General features: G+C 49.5%; 7 protein-coding genes across 7 annotated transcripts; 5 read left to right on the forward strand and 2 right to left on the reverse strand.

The window, feature by feature from the left end:
* Positions 1 to 466: 466 nt before the first annotated feature.
* GCG54_00013607 (FAD-dependent monooxygenase paxM) lies at positions 467 to 1,862 on the forward strand (the record flags this gene model as incomplete). Its single annotated transcript, XM_045413458.1, has 2 exons — positions 467 to 765; positions 821 to 1,862. 2 exons carry the CDS (start codon positions 467 to 469, stop codon positions 1,860 to 1,862), a joined length of 1,341 nt encoding a protein of 446 aa, XP_045265092.1.
* Positions 1,863 to 3,300: 1,438 nt separating this feature from the next.
* Positions 3,301 to 4,401, forward strand: GCG54_00013608 (uncharacterized protein; the record flags this gene model as incomplete). Its single annotated transcript, XM_045413459.1, has 1 exon — positions 3,301 to 4,401. One exon carries the CDS (start codon positions 3,301 to 3,303, stop codon positions 4,399 to 4,401), a length of 1,101 nt encoding a protein of 366 aa, XP_045265093.1.
* Positions 4,402 to 5,413: 1,012 nt separating this feature from the next.
* On the forward strand, positions 5,414 to 5,698 carry GCG54_00013609 (uncharacterized protein; the record flags this gene model as incomplete). Its single annotated transcript, XM_045413460.1, has 1 exon — positions 5,414 to 5,698. One exon carries the CDS (start codon positions 5,414 to 5,416, stop codon positions 5,696 to 5,698), a length of 285 nt encoding a protein of 94 aa, XP_045265094.1.
* Positions 5,699 to 6,639: 941 nt separating this feature from the next.
* On the reverse strand, positions 6,640 to 7,823 carry GCG54_00013610 (uncharacterized protein; the record flags this gene model as incomplete). The annotated part of the gene is made up of 3 exons (XM_045413461.1): positions 6,640 to 7,368; positions 7,435 to 7,726; positions 7,780 to 7,823. 3 exons carry the CDS (start codon positions 7,821 to 7,823, stop codon positions 6,640 to 6,642), a joined length of 1,065 nt encoding a protein of 354 aa, XP_045265095.1.
* Positions 7,824 to 8,662: 839 nt separating this feature from the next.
* On the forward strand, positions 8,663 to 9,151 carry GCG54_00013611 (uncharacterized protein; the record flags this gene model as incomplete). The annotated part of the gene is made up of 2 exons (XM_045413462.1): positions 8,663 to 8,817; positions 8,881 to 9,151. 2 exons carry the CDS (start codon positions 8,663 to 8,665, stop codon positions 9,149 to 9,151), a joined length of 426 nt encoding a protein of 141 aa, XP_045265096.1.
* Positions 9,152 to 11,381: 2,230 nt separating this feature from the next.
* GCG54_00013612 (Cyclin-dependent kinase 8) lies at positions 11,382 to 15,337 on the forward strand (the record flags this gene model as incomplete). Its single annotated transcript, XM_045413463.1, has 4 exons — positions 11,382 to 11,972; positions 12,030 to 12,835; positions 13,851 to 14,549; positions 14,608 to 15,337. The coding sequence occupies 4 exons, from the start codon at positions 11,382 to 11,384 to the stop codon at positions 15,335 to 15,337; spliced, it is 2,826 nt and encodes a 941-aa protein (XP_045265097.1).
* A 325-nt stretch (positions 15,338 to 15,662) lies between these two features.
* On the reverse strand, positions 15,663 to 15,902 carry GCG54_00013613 (uncharacterized protein; the record flags this gene model as incomplete). Its single annotated transcript, XM_045413464.1, has 1 exon — positions 15,663 to 15,902. The coding sequence occupies one exon, from the start codon at positions 15,900 to 15,902 to the stop codon at positions 15,663 to 15,665; it is 240 nt and encodes a 79-aa protein (XP_045265098.1).
* Positions 15,903 to 16,156: the final 254 nt, after the last annotated feature.

The raw sequence follows: 16,156 nt of genomic DNA on the forward strand, positions 1-16,156 counted from the left end.
AGTGAACTTGCCAACGGCTACCGCGACGATCAATCCCACACTCCGTGAGGATTTAACGGCGGCGCCGAAGTGCGTGATCATTGACGGGGTCTAATGGGGGCTCATTCCACGCTGCATCAGTGTTTTCTGGAATGCTTTAGGATGGCGCCGCTGCGACTTCTCAATACGTCGGAGATTTTCAACTACATGGCGTGACCTTATAACGCACGTGTCGTATTAAATCTCTTCCCTGTGTTGATGCGTTCCACCCCTAACTTGTGTGCCTGGCCAGGCCCAGGACCCAAAGCAGATAGAGAAGATCCACAACCGTTGTTCAGGCGGTGTGTGCCGCCTAAGTACGTACCTCCTGCCGAGGGCTTACTCCCTGTAACAATGCATATAAGTGTGGAGGGTCTTGTAGCCAAGTCGTTGGACAACAGCTCCAGACAACACCGTGAATACCTCTGACAGAATGCTTACCGACGACATGGCAGACTCGGCACAAAGGTTCCACGTTATCATCGCAGGTGGTAGCTTGGTGGGCCTGACCACTGCACTGGCTTTGGAGAAGGCCGGGATCTCTTACGTCCTGTTGGAGAAGCGTGAAATCGCTCCGCATTTAGGAGCATCCATCTCCATTCACCCGCATACCCAGCGGGTGATGGAGCAGTTGGGGGTATGGCCTGAGATCAGGGCAGGCGTACTACCCCTTGAGAACAGGCAACACTATGATGAGAACGGCGTCTTGTTCGAGGACTCTTCGATATTGCAGGAGATATCCAAGCAGTAAGTCAAATGCACATGCTCTAAAGGATAAGTGGCTGAAGCAGAACAACACCAGGTGTCACGGCCGCTGCACAGCATTCATGGAACGCAAGTTCTGGCTTAGCTGTATCTATAATACCATCAAGGACAAGTCTCGCATCCGCACGAACTCCGGAGTGGCCTCGTTCGTCGAGTCCGCAGAAGGCGTAGAAGTGACGACGGAAAGCGGCGAGAAGCTGAAGGGGGACATCTTGCTAGGCGCCGACGGCGTCCATAGCCATGTTCGGAGTCTCCTAGCAGAAAAGCTCGGCAGCACTGATGCCGCCGCCGCACAAAAGATGCGTGAGTGCTATGTCAGCACCTATCACGCCATCTTTGCTACCTCAAGGAACATGAACGCAAAGGGAGAACTGTTTCTTCCGGAGCGCATGGTCCACAACGTCTACTACCCCGGCTTTTCTGGCGTTTCTGCTGCCGGTGTTCGCGATCTCGTGTTTTGGTTTCTATTCGTCAAAAGTGACCAAGTCACCAAGACCCCGAACACCCCGCGCTTCACCGACGAGCAAACACTGGCCACAATCGAGAAGTATGGAGACCGCAACCTCGGCCCTGGATACACTTTCAAGGACCTATGGGACACCCGAGTCAAAGCGAACATGGTGGCGCTCGAAGAGGGAGTGCTTCAGACGAAATGGAATTCCGGTGGCAGGGTTGTCCTTTTGGGGGACGCAGTGCACAAGGCGACTGTCAACCCGGGACTAGGGGGCAATCTCGCAGTGGAGGGCGTTGTGCATCTTATGAACGAGCTCGTGCCCCTCTTGCGCAGATGCGAGGAGGATCGCATGCGAAAACCGACCACCACCGAACTGGCCACCACGTTCGACGAGTACGAGAAGAAGCAGCGGCCGCATGCCGACCTCATCGTGAACGCTTCTGGTTACATCACGCGCTACGAGGCTATGGACACATGGTGGCTCAATGCCCTCCGTCGCGTCTCACCTTGGGTCAGTGATAGTATGAAGGCGAGTGGGTTTGCTCGATACATTAATGAGGGCCCGTGGCTGAATTTCCTGCCCACCCAAGATGAGCAACTGAGAGTTGGTGAAGGGGGTCTGTGAGCTACGGTGGATAAACAGTTCACCCCACGTTACGTTCCTCAAGGGTGCTCGTAAGCTGCTATGGACCCGGTGGATTCTGCATAGTGCTCGGACCCGGCTTTTGGGGGCGAAAGATAGTCTCGACGGATATTAGAAATGGGAGTTCTCTGATTTCCCTGGCGAGGTTGGAGGAATGCTCGAGTCAGTGTCATGAAGGGGATGGACTTCTAGTGGAGGACCATGATTGTCGCTCACGAGAGGATTGACTTTTGATCGGCATTCAATATTTGTTGAGCTCATTGATTAGTCCTTTTGATACGCTTGTAATTTGATACCAAGACGGATGCTTCCGTCAAAGCATGGTGTGGTATCAAAAAGCCGCAACTCACTTCGGAATGGATTCCCGTGGCGGGAAACGCTCACTTCTTGGGATCATTCCGCAATGTCTCCAGAACACATTCGCGCCCTAAGTAGAGACCATTGGAATGCCCGCCGCCCCGTAAATGCCCATTATGCCCCCCAATGACCTCCAGGGAGAGGCCATTGGCCACTTATGGTATTTGCTGTGTCATTTTAGGCAATAGGGCCATTTCACCTGACCTGGGTCGCCTGCGGCCCAGTCACTTGGGCCCATGCTGGTGGTGAGGGTTTCTGACCAGCGTCGTATGATCGGGAGTTCCCAAAGAATTGCTTTCAGTTGCTGTATCCAGTGCTTCTGGCACTTGGGTTGTGTCCGTGGGATGGGGAATCTCCTCGCAACGGTGTAGAGGAACACCGTCTTTTGATTCGTTCGGCTAGCGTCAGGATACACAGGTCACGAGTAATGAGACAGGATGAAGACAACGAAACGCGTTGGCTGCTAGACAAATTGAGTGTAGCTGAGGACGGCCCGCGACGTAAGAAACCTTGTCTGACAGCCTGGGGGGACCCGGTTTGTGCCGAACCGAAATTCTGTACGGGGCAACCTTCCCAGGGCCGGTGGCCGCTCTCGGCCTGGGCTCAAAAATTAGAAGATGAAAGGGGTCTCTAAGAGGAGGACAAGGAAGGATAGGAGGACCCGCCTTTGATGGCACACTCTCCATCTCATTACCCGGCCATGGGTTCCAGTCATCAGATTCCAGCAGACTCCATGACAGCGGACATCAGAAAAGTACCGACAACGAGGAACCGAGTCAGCTTTCAACCACAAGAAATTCCCCGAGCCACGTGCCGAATGGACGAATTCGTACCCAGCGGTGTAGGGAGGGATTGCACCGTATTTGCCAGGTCAAATTTCTCTCTGCCCAAAACGTATGCAAGTGAACAACCCCTTGGCGGGAATCTTGCGTGTTTATATACTTCTAGCAATATCCCGCTGTAAGTGAGTGGCATCAGTTTGCAGCATTTGGTATCGTCAGTCCTTCTCGCCTTATTTGCCAACTTAATCGTCGCTCTTTTTACTGTTGATATTTTGTTAAAAATGAAGACCTCAACTTTCGTCAGCCTTCTACTCGGCTCCTCAACTGTCGTCAGTGCAACTCCGGGACATAACCGGCCTAGACGGGAGAAAGGACTCGAGGAATATGCTGCTGTCACCTTACTCGATACCGCTTGCGAGACGGAGTTCCACCCTGACCAACTCGACATTGCCTGGGTCGAACTCATTGCGTCAAACACGATCCTACGGGTGAATCTGACGAGCGGCGAGCAAACAAGATTCCCACTGAACAACCCTGTGGGACTGCCCAGCGGCATGGAGTTCCTGGCGGACGGTAACCTGTGGTTTTCCGAAGTCGTTGGCAACAGCATGGTGAAATTGGACCCGAAGGATGGCAGCATGACCGAATACCCCTTCCCTTGGACGAATATCTCTGTCCTCGACAATCTCCCTGCCGGAATCCGCGTCACCATCGACGTCGCCGGTGGCCGTGACCGTGGAGCGTGGTTCACGTCCGTCGGCCTCAACGCCATTGGTCGGTTCGACATTGACACCCACAAGTACGACTTGTACCCGCTGCCAAACCCCCTCTCGGCGCCTCTTATCATCCAAGCTGGCCCGGGCAACACCATGGTCTTCTCGGAAATCCTGGGCAACAGGGTCGGAACCATTGATGTGAACACCAAGGAGATCAAGGAGTACGAAATCCCAACACCGCTATCCCTGGTTCAAGGTGTCGCGACGGATAAGAACGGCCTCATCTGGTGGACGGGAACTGGCGGTGGAAACTTTGGAACCATCGATGTCACAACGGGCGAGGTGACTGAGATGTTCATCGCCGACATCCGCGCTGCGGGCAACTCCACTGTGGTTGAGAATGGGCTTATTAGCATCGGTTCCTCCGGGGCACTGGCGTTGCCTGGTCCGATCCGTGTTGGTAACGATGGCAAGGTCTACTTTGTAGAGGGTAACCTGGTCTTCCTTGGAAACCGCGTTGCACAGTACGACCCCGAGACTCAGCAGCTCGTGGAGTACGTCACTCCCACTAGCGTCAGCGCCCCATGTGATCTTAACAACCAGCAACCGGACGCCATTTACTTTGCAGAGTTTACCGGCGCCCATCTGGGTCGGGTGAACTACTAAGGGGTGGAAGCTGAACAAGCCAGGCAAAGCGCCAGCGGCTGAGGCTGACGGGTTCCAAGAATTTGAACATTGTTTGAATGTAGGATGGAGCTATATGATGTTATTCTGTATTTATGTTTACATTTTACTCCCTACCAAATCTTGTTTATAGTCAATTGTAAAACCCCGCGACGACCTGATTCGCTGGGGCGTAGTTCTTTTCTTCACATTCAGCAAGCTACGGCGGGCCCTGTGAGGTGAAGTTCCAGTTTTCTACCAGGCAAGTACCGATAGAACACCAATTACCTGCCTAGGTATTCACACGATGACCCTTTGTCTTGTTTCTGAGCTTCATCCTCGTGCGATGTTGATGGGTCGCAGTGAACCACATTGACGCACATATTTGTCGTAGATTGAACTTTGCATGAGTAGACCGTAGATGCAACACATGTAGAGCTTTCGCGTCTAAGGTACTTCCGAGGCATTCCTTGCATCAGGATTTGTCGTCAGACTGCGCAACAATCGAGCCATACCCCAACCACTAGGCCCTAGTTCAAATAGCGCCAGCCGTCCATCCATGCCCAACAGTAAGATTTCGAACTTAACGATAGCTACTGACGATGTGCATCTAGATATCCGTGGGCATGAGTTGCTCACCGCGCCATACCTCGAGTTTCTATGCACCGGACGCAAAGTAATACCCGCTGGTCCATACGCGGGACTTTGGCGAAGTGACTTGCTATATAAACCCCGTCTCCAACATGCTTCTCTGCGGCGTGCGTTTTCCTTTCTCAGCAACGTCTTCAAAGGCTAAATTACGCGCTCGACATTGCGACAAGCCAAAAAATCATTTTCAGTGCCTCGATCACACAGAATCAATCTCTGTTAGACCAACATGTCGACTTTCGAGGGGGAAGCACTTATTCCTAGTCACGACGCACTCTGCGCCGCTCACCAACCTCCAAAGCTTTCATCGGAGGCCCGCCGGCTCTTCTAGAGTATTGACGGTCCGCTTGACTCCGCTGTCCACATCATGGCAACCGAAAGGTACACGAGCTCTCTGGAGCCCTATTTCCAGAGCCAGGCCTGGCACCCGTTCTCGCAGGCTGCGCTCACGGAACCCAAGGTCTCATCCATGACCGTGGTCGTCGATGACCTTAACGAGTGGGAGGACGTGTGGCGTTATTGCCAACGCGAGCATACCGATCCCGAATGTGCCGATGAGGTTGAGGAGGAGGAGACGGACCTGGACACCCATTGGGGGTTCTCCCCGACTATGATCCCGCTTATGACGAAGACGGACCATTGCATTTACTGAAATGCTGCGGAACCCGAAGGCCGCGCGGGAAAACTTTTATAGTGGTGGTGAGGCCCGCCGTTGGTTCTTTTGTAACGATTCATGACTACCTCTCAACCGTGCATCCCTTGCTTCTGAGTTCGCGTGCGGATCTTTTAAACGCCATGGGAGACGTGATGGAGAACGAGCCGCTGCCGTCGGAGACGAGACTCATGGTCGACTATCACATGCCTCATCATTTGGTTATTCGCCAGCAGGATGATTGGATTAGAGAGGTTAGCAGATCGCCGAACCCATTTCTGGCGTCAATGGCTACTTAGCAAGATATTCCGAATGGTTTGGAAAGAACGAGAATTAGTTAGATGAAGTGTACTGACAGATTAGACAGAAAGGCGATTTGCATCTTGTTTTAAAGCGAGAACCCCCTTAAACTGATTGACCTGATCTACTTCTATCCTGATTTGTGAATTGCAACCAGCAACCACCGGGGGCGATGTGCCAGCACGTGCATCAACCACCTCATCCTTCCACTCACAGCTTGGCGTTAGGAATCAATCGTCCACGAATAGCACTCGTTGGTCACTGTGCCTCCCTGCTTGTTATTGATGCCACCGCAGTTGCAGCTATCGACGGGTACCCCCATGTACCGCCGGCACTCGCTGTAGTCCTACTTCCACTCACAGCCATCTGCGATCAAAGTAGCCAACAGAGGTATTCTATCATCTTATCCAATCTACAATGTTAAAAAGTGCAACTTCGTGCTTATAGCTGGAGGTGTCATGCCAAATAAGATTATGGTTGGATCTATTGAAAAGTTTGAGCTGCGTGCGCTACTATTTACCGGAAAGGGTAATTGGAAATGGCGACCGAAATCAAGTCATAATTGGAACGTTTCGTAGTTTTGACATCTGCGAAATTCGTGTTTCAGAAACCCCAAAGAGAAAAACGAATACAACCATCCTTTAATTGGTTTTGTTTACTCCCTTTGCTTCGCCAAGCACCAACCGAAATTCGTCGATGAATGTTGCCTCCCAATCCACCGCCATCTTCTTCGGCTTCCATCCAATCTCCCTTGAGAGATTCGCAGATACCAACGATTCTGAACCAAAGACAATCTCGGCCCAGTTCATATCCCCGTGAAACTGATCACGGGCAATGCTTTCGAGTGACATTGACGAGGCCTTGGCATTTTGGAGCACTCCCAGCTTCAGTCCGGCTCTTCCGATGTCGTCAGCCATTTCGGCGAAGCTACTGCTCCCAGTCTCGGCAAAAAAGATGGCTCGGTCTTGAGGGGAAATATCCCCGGCAATGGCTCTGGCAACGACAGTCTCATAGAGCGCGGCCAGATCTTCCACATGAACATGACTCCATCGACCGGCGCCTCTACCAACATACTGAGATTCTCCGTTGGACAGGGCCAAGCGCATAAGCATGGGCAGCTGGCCATTGGAAAGCGTCCTAAAGAAGCCAGTCCCGATGCCGAAAACGAGAGGCGGCCAGATGGAGTACGTGTCTACTCCCAATCGCTTGCCAGTCTCAGCGACGAAGATGTCAACTGAACGATTTTGATAGGGTTCTTGGAGGTCCAGGGACTTCTCGTGGCTGAAGATATCTTCTTTGTCGGAGAAGACTCGAGTTCCACGATACTTCTTCGTGATGGGGAAGTCAGCAACATTGCTGGTTCCGGAAGTCTAAGTAATCATGTTAGCTCTCACACTTTGAGCGGAAGAAGACGAGTAATTTTGCAGTTTCCTTACGTGGATGAATATACCAGTCTTTCCTGTCTTGACCTTTCTGTCATGTAGACCCTGCAGCATAGCCTCTGCCGAAGCTTTGTGAAAGCTGTTGGCGATATGGATGATGACATCGTGGTCAGCCGCTGCTTGTCGAAGCATTGCGGTGTCATCCAAGCCGCTGAACAAGATTGGTTGGATGTCCTTCTCAGCGAAGATGCCGGCTTGGCTTTGATGCCGAACCAGGGCGCTGAAAGAGAGGGATTTTGCCTCCGGAACCGTCGAGTTCAGCAACTGGGTTAGCACAGTGCCGCCACTTTAGTCATATTAGCGAATCGCGAGAAAATAATTTTGGGTCTAGAGACTCACATGTAGCCTGTTGCGCCGGTAATGAGGAGCTTCTGGGAAGGCATGATGTCTAGGTAGTCGTGGGCGATGGAGGATTTCTTGGAGTGAAGAAGATATTTTGCAAAAGCTCACGTCGAATAAGAAGGACTCAAAAAATGTTTCTTAAACAAAAACTGAGTATTCTTATTACCAACGCGGTCTTACTTGCAACTGAGAACAGCCACCTTTTAAGTGTTATGCGTCGTGGAACACTCCAGAGCAAGGGCTTGATATTCGCGAATTACAAACCAACCCAATCTCAAAACCCCTGAAGATCTTCTCGATGATTTGACTGTCAAGTCCGCAATTCCGCCACTTGCAAGACGCAGTCCGCAAGTGCGCAAAAGTGCGTCTCGTGGCTAAAAGCGCGCCGCGCGCGACGCGCGGATTGCGGTTGCGAAGCTATCGTGGGCATGTGCCGAAGCTCAGTTTTAGGGAAGCTCTTGTCGTCCCATTGGCCATCAATTAGCTGGGGTTCTATTGCCGGCGCCGCTATGAGATAGGCTTGGTAACGAACTGGTCCAATGGCAAAGCTGTATTTTGGTCTAAGCGTCTACTTCAGCAAGGCGGTTGGTTGAGTTTGGAAACCGAAAGCGAGCAGTGGAGAGCTGAGTAACAGCGAAAGTACTGAATGCTCCGCAAATATCCTGACAAAGCAGGGCGGACTTTCGATTTCTAACGACAATGCACTGATGAAGCTGCCGCGTTTCGTGTTCGTTGCCTACTATGTGTAGATTTAGGGCAAAAATATTTAAATGGACGTCGCCCGGTCCTGTCTTGGTTCGGAGATTGCCCAGACTCATCAACAATTTGCTCATTCACTACTCTCACCAAGATACCCTCTCTTTGAAAACCAAAACCGATCATGTCCATCAAGGAAACCCTCGAGGATACTGCCTCCGGCTGGCTTAAAGACTTGGAAAGCCGCTCGATTGAAAACGTTGTGTCCAAATGGACCGAAGATATTCACTACGCAGTTCATCCGGATACGAACAGTATCTACCCAGTGAACAGAGAACAGTAGGTCCATGGCCAAGGCTTTTTCCATCTCTCAATAAAGGACTCCATTAACTTTAGGTACAGGTTTCGAACCAATGACCGTGCAGCAAACATTTTCAAGCACTTGAAGTACTTGAAGTCATTCAAGATCACCATTAATGAAATGTTCACTGATGTGGGGAAGAGAACGGTGACCATGGTGTGCACTAGCAAGGGCGAGACAGCGGCTGGGTCATACGGCACTGATTGTCTGTTCGTGGTTACTATGACGGACGATGGAAAGAAGATACAGAAGTTGTGTGAGTGGATTGACTTTCAGAAAGGTCAAGGGGCACTCAGCAAGGCTGTGCACTAAGTTGGCCGTCTCAGAAAGCCAGGTTGAAAGCCCAGGACTACCTACTCAATAGTAAAACCTTCAAATACTATGTTTTAGGCATGTTGTGCCAGACAAACTTCTCTCCATTCTTGATCATTCTCAATTACCTTCCATTTGTGACCTCTTCCCATGTCCACAATTCACCTCCCTTAATGGACTTGTTGGAAGTCTGATAAATATAATAACTACTCACCTATGGGAAGCTTTGGGCAGGTATAGATGGTCGTGAAAGGGCAGTTTTCTCGGTGCTACCGTTGGTTCAGCACAGAGACCCCACTGTGAAGAAAAACGGTTTCTTGCGGCGACTGTCGCAAGTGTCTCGTTAATCAATGCGTAAGAATGGTCTGGTCTTACTGTCCACTTCGTGTTTTCCAGCCCTACTTCAGTACACCCTTCTCTGCATTGCTTTTACACATCAATAAGGAAACTTAACGGAATGCATTTCAAGTGTCTCGGCTGTATGATCAATCATAATAATCTTACAACTGAGGTTAAGGTCTATACTATATATGGCAGCTAGTAGAGCACTACTATTTGCGCTACAAAAAGACCAGCAATGGAGAGTTATCGAACGTGAGTTGAAAGTGAGACTAGGCTTTCCAAGGACTATCTGGTACAGAATAATCTCACGACATCCACACCATAGAACTTACGGTTCATCAGTAGAACTTAACTAAGCAGTGAACAACTATGTAGACTAGTTACCTTTCTCGACAAAATGCGGACAGTCGATTCCTGGGAGCTTAGAACATTCTTCACTACTCCCTAACTCTTTGTTTTTCAGAAGTCTTTGGTTCCACTAGTTCACTCTGCATAATACATCCTAGCTTCTTTAATGAATTAACTCTGTTTTCGGTAAGTCAGTGTTGCAGGTGTGGCTTTGCTACCGCGAGATAGACTTCCCACCTCAAAATACTTACACATGCTACTACCAGGCTTTCCTATCACGAAACATTTACTGAAAAAGTATGGCGGTCGCGTGGCTCGAAGTTTCGAGCAGCAGAAGCTATTACCTTCAGGTAGGTCAGGATGCGAACCTCCAATTGTGAACTTTTGTTCTAGCCAAGCACACGTTTTTTTTTTGTATATAGAGGCTACGCAGTCTTTTAATTCCGTTCATATTAATGCCCATTCTCTGTAATCGTTGTGAATTGAACTTGTATTTCAAAACCTAGCCTATCGTCACGTCGCCAAGCAATTTCGATTGAGGAAGCTTTCATGTTCAGACTGCTCGACTCGGATGCACCGACAATGCCAGAAGGCATGTAAATCGATTCCGAACACGTTTGGCATTCTTGTCTCCATGCACCTTAGTGGTGCTGTACAAAAGCTGCGGAGAGGGCTTGGCAGAGCAAACCACCAGGACGAAAAGAGGCCTCCGGCTGCCTTACCTGACTAGGGTCCATGCGCCTGTAGCCGACTTTGCCCGCTTTTGCACTTTCCAGTTGTTGCGATATTGAATGCAAGTCAGAATCAGGCTGACCAACGGTATGTCGATTCACGCCTCTACAAGAACTCGGTAAGACAGTGGAGGCAATCTTTCCCATAGTTTCTTGTGAATCGCAACACAGTCTGCAGCAGTCTTAGTAAGATGATGGCGTCGGATAGGCTTGCCGAAACATAATTGCGGGCGAATAAAGATGGCCTAGCGCACCGCCTTGCGCATTGTGCGATGCACGGTACTTATGCCCTTCAATGTCAACACATCAGCAATGCGTTGGCTTAGATGCTGGTCCTTTGATTGGTGTGGCCGCTTTTTCCATTGAAGGAGCGGGGAATTGTAGCGGGGTCGGACAGGACGAACGGCTGAAGTTTTATCATAAAGCTGACGCTATGCTCTAATTTCGCTTTCCGAAATTCATGATCATCATCGAGCATGCTCTTCTGTAGCGGCTGCCGAACGAGCTCATTGAAATATCGAATGTGATTGTCATTCTCTTCCCCATCATCCCACATGACCTCTAACGCACTCAGCCGAATTCAATTGAGCCATCGTCCCAGCAGTGTGCACACCAGCATTACACCACCCAAAGGCTGAACACACAGAGAAATAATACGTCAAGCTTGTTGAGCAGCCTACTGACAAGTATTGCACTGAAAAAGACCCCGGCCTTCGGCGTTTTAAGCATTTCCGGTTAGCAGACTTTACGATCGTCTAGACCATCCTCATCAACAACCCGTCGCAGGATATCACAACTTAAGCGCAGCCATGGATATTGAAGACGAAATTCGCGGGCGCATCAAAAAAACCGAAGACAGCAAGACATTCCTACCAAATGACGCTATCGATGAACTTACCGCTCAAGACCATGTTCGAAATTATCTCCAAGCCAACTACGAATATCTCTCCAATGAAGCCAACATCGACTCCCTCGTGAGATATGTCACCGACAAACGCAATCCGGCGAAACGGGTGTTTCTGATCTTGGTATACTGTGGCCATGTGCAGCACTTGTTCTCATTGCAGCAAGACGGTTTCCATGATGCTGACTTGCCAATTGAGACGACGTGGAAGAAACCCATCAAACGCTACAGTGTTTACACCAAGATGTCGCCACAGTCCCAGGAAAGCGGTCAAAAGCTGTGGGATTGTTTCTCTACGTGGAAAGACAAGAGAGACGTGGAAGCTTTCGATGAGAAACAATGGTGTTTCATGGCGCCTGTTTTCGAAGCCAACGTATTCGACTACCACCTTTCGCCCAACTGCCCTATTCCTATCATGGATAAAACCACTTCGACCCAGAAGGTGGGGTACTCTGGTGTTGTGATTAGGGTGACAATACACCAAGCGCACATACAGGTATGGAGCCCAATAGACATGGTTTTACTCACTTTGGCTCACAAAACCACCCACCAGGCTGAATACAGAGGCCAGCAAATTGCCTCCAAGCAAATGCACCCCGACATGAAACTCTACTACGAGCAGGAGTCAAAAGCCCTTCGCATCATCCACGACTTAAAACATCCTCACTTGATTCAGCCTTTGGCCGCATACACGCGAGGCGGTCAATGTGGATTTTTCTTTCCATGGGCCAACGGCGGAACATTGGAGGATTACTGGAAAAGCAGCCCACGGCCCGAAGGAGACTCAGAGATTCAATGGGTTTTGAACCAACTCTGTGGCCTTTGCGGGGCTACAGAAGCCCTTCACCAGAAGAATTGTCGCCATACGGACCTCAAGCCAGCAAACATCCTCCGATTCATTGAGGGCGAACTGCCTGGGCGCCTGCGAATTGCTGATGTCGGTCTTGCTAAAATACACCAGAATGAAACAACGAAGCGAGAGGAGCTAAACATCATCACGAGTGCAAAAACCAGCACTAAGCGGTATGAAGCCCCTGAACTACAGCAGAAGCTCGAGCAGATCTCTCGTGTCTTTGACGTTTGGTCTCTTGGTTGCGTCTTTCTCGAGTTCTTGGTCTGGACGTGTTATGGATCACGCAAGCTAATTGAGTTTCTCAACTCCAACGCGCCATTCTGGGAGGTTAGCGCGGGCAAGTATCAGAGAAGTACCAGAGTGAATCGACAAATTGAAGACATACGAGCCCAGCTTGCTCTTTACGGCGGTGCGACCGCTCTGAAGCGCTGTCTGGATTTCGTTGCTAAGAGGATGCTTGTGCCGGCCTACAAGGATCGAGCGGATGCCTCTGAAGCTTGCCATGAGTTTCGGAGCATCAGAGACAATGATACGCAGGAGAAAGATTACCTCCAGAACATAGTCGCAACTGGTCAGGATTTTCTTTAGAAGATTCTCAGACGTAGCTAATGGGAGCGTTGTAGTATCGGAGATCGCAAGTATACGTAGCCCGGGCATTGATAGCATGAACACAAGAGAACTTGAAGTTTCCGAGCCATTCAGACGAGAGGAAGAAGTGAGTTCAGCATTTGGGCCTTGTCCAGCCACGAAATTTAGTGCGGAAGCTAACTTACTTGACCCAGTATGTACGTAGCAGCCAACTTATAAATGACAAGATCAGATGAAGATCTAATGATATCACAGAATGTTGTCACCCCTAGGCTTCCTCACCCAAAGCCGGCTTGACGTGTACACTGTGCCGGAACCAGAGAGTTGCTGACGCTGCTTCACAGGCAGTCAGCAAAATCCACTAAATCCCGAGATACAAGGTTGCTAACGACAACAGTCCGTACGTATGAGGTATCTTGGGTCAAAACGATCATCAGCTAATATTCCTTCGTGATACAGGAGGCTACGAAGCTAAATGACCAATGGGAACCAAGAATCGACAACCGTTTCGCACAAGGCCTTTTCAACATCATTCATAGTAACGAGCCGTCCGCTCCGGGGCCTTATTCGAAGCTGTGTTCAAAATGTCTTCAGGTTGGGACTGCAAACTTCACATTTTGCGATCGGATGAACCAGACTAGGGAACGATCTGGAGTCTGCAGACCTTGCGATTTGCTTTATGAGACCGCGAAAGAATATGGTCTCAATGACAGCGACGAGCTCAAATGCCGCCGAGTGGAGTCAACAATTAGGATAGAGCCTCACGGCCCAACTCTTTTATCGATTTACGCCAACCCAGGTAAGCCATTGTTGTATTTGATAGTCTATATCATTGTGTTGTGCAAGAAAACTCCTGAACGACTTCATAGATGATCACGACTTTGCTCCAACTTTCACGCAACTTGGACGCGCCCAGCTTTCCGAACCACTCAGCGAGTTCCAGACTACACTTCTCAAAGAATGGGTGCGAGTTTGCGACAAACATCACGATCATCCCTTCGAACCCGAACCCAAGCTTCCTACCCGCGTACTGGATGTTGGTACCAAAGGCCAACCCAATCTCCGCCTTCGTTGCAGTGAAGGATCCACCTCCGGTAAATATATTGCGTTGAGCCATTGCTGGGGCAATACACAATGCTTCAAAACCCTCAAAAGCAACATTACCAATCTCGAAACATGCATCGAATTTGAGGAGCTACCAAAGACCTTCAAGGATGCAATCGAAGTAACAAGGGTGCTTGGGTTCCGTTACCTTTGGATAGACTCACTTTGCATAGTCCAGGATGATCCACTCGACTGGAAGCTGGAAGCTGTCTCCATGGAGCATGTATTCAGCTCCGCAAGCATCACGATTGCTGCCAGTTCAGCTAAATCGTCATCGGAAGGCTTTCTCAATTCCCGAGGAAAGCAACTACCGTTTCTTACAATCCAGACGCCATCAGGTAGAACCGTCTTTATCCGCAAATCGATAGATAACTTCCGCCGCGATGTTGAGGGATCTGTTCTTAATCAAAGGGGCTGGGTTCTCCAAGAAAGAGCGCTCGCACGACGCACTATTCACTTCACTTCAACTCAGGTCTACTGGGAGTGTGGGCGCGGAATCCACTGCGAGACTATGATGAAGCTAGTCAAGTATGTCCTCATTCCGAAAGCGGTCAAAAGACCTGTCAACGCTTACTTGTTGTTTTAGCCCTAAGGCTGCTTTTCTTGGAGATTCCGACTTCCCAAACTCTGCTCTTGCTTATTTCAAGGGGGCACGGATACGTCTCTTCCAAAATCTCTACCAGATATACTCAACGCTCGGTTTCAGTCACATGTCCGATCGACCCATGGCAATTCGTGGTCTCGAGGAAAGACTTCTTAAGACTTTTAATACCAAAGGCGGATTTGGAGTCTTTGAACGATATTTGCACAGAAGTCTACTTTGGCAACGACAAGAAGGGTCAACTTTGATTCCGATCACTGGTGTTATGAATACCCATATACCATCCTGGTCCTGGATGTCTCACAGTGGCCCGATTTCCTTTTTGAACGCGCCGTTTGATCGTGTCGACTGGAACGAGAACATTCATTCGCCTTTCAATAGTAAAAGCGGACGGAAACAGCATTGGAAGGCTGGTCAAGATGACGTCATTGCTCATGTGCTACGATGCCGTCTGAGAAATCTCAGAGAAAATGTGCAAGACCTAGAACAGAAGATCACCTTCGACAGGAAACTTCGGACATCAAAAGAAGCTCTGACATGCATTGTTCTGGGAACAGAGAAACCCACAGGCTCAAAGGAGGATATCCAACACTACGTGCTTGTCCTCAAGCCGGTTGCACCTGGTGTCAGCGGACAGTACATGAGAGCTGGAATTGGAAGATTGCTCTCGAACGACATGTCAAACGAGGAAGGGGTTGAAGTCGATGTGTTCTAACATCAGCCTATCTATTATCTTGCGCATCATTCTATCGTATTCTCCCAGCCAGCTATTGGACTTGCTCTCTCGACGTGCGATGAGTGATCTGCTATAGGAATATTCAAATGGGGTCCCATTTCATTGAGATATTTTGAACTCTATTTTGCTAAGCGATTGGTACTGCTCGACGATCCTTATCTGATCTCCCAGACTTGATGATGAACTCAGGACACAGGCGATTCTGGAAATGTCGAGGAGGTTTCGAAAATTCATCACCCTAGAAAATGTAAGATCAGTCATTGTTTTCGGACGGTCCCAGTTGGATGGCGTCCTTAATGATGGTTTACGTACCACTAGTAAACCTTTCTAGCGATGCTTTCTCTTTCTCCGTTTGAGGTTGTTTGACTTTGATTATAAAAATACTGTGCCTCATCTCTACGGCGAACTTGTCCCGTTCGAAGCATTTCGTGAGAACGTCCAGAAGATCCGTTGAGCTCACAAGATTCGAATGTACCTCAAAAGTAATATCATTTGCTGTGCTTTCTGAGCTGGGTAGCTTTGTTGGACTTTGATCAGATGTCATTGTGGTAGAACCGTCGTATGATGCGCAAGGCCTGATATTTTAGACAATTTCACGGCTTGTGGACGTGAGTTTGGACACTGATATACCTTTTCATGGAGGCCTCGCCATGATTATTCTAGTTGCAAAGCATCTGCCGGCTAGAATTTCATTCCTGCTGCCTCGTAGGAGCGACAGCTTGTCGCACGTGTGCTGGAAAAAAAATAGAAAAACATCACAAAAAGCCCTGCACTCAGCCGCATGTTTTGCACATGAGA

The sequence above is a fragment of the Colletotrichum gloeosporioides genome (genome assembly GCF_011800055.1).
Source record: "Colletotrichum gloeosporioides strain Lc1 chromosome Unknown consensus_38, whole genome shotgun sequence".
Lineage (NCBI taxonomy): Eukaryota > Fungi > Ascomycota > Sordariomycetes > Glomerellales > Glomerellaceae > Colletotrichum > Colletotrichum gloeosporioides.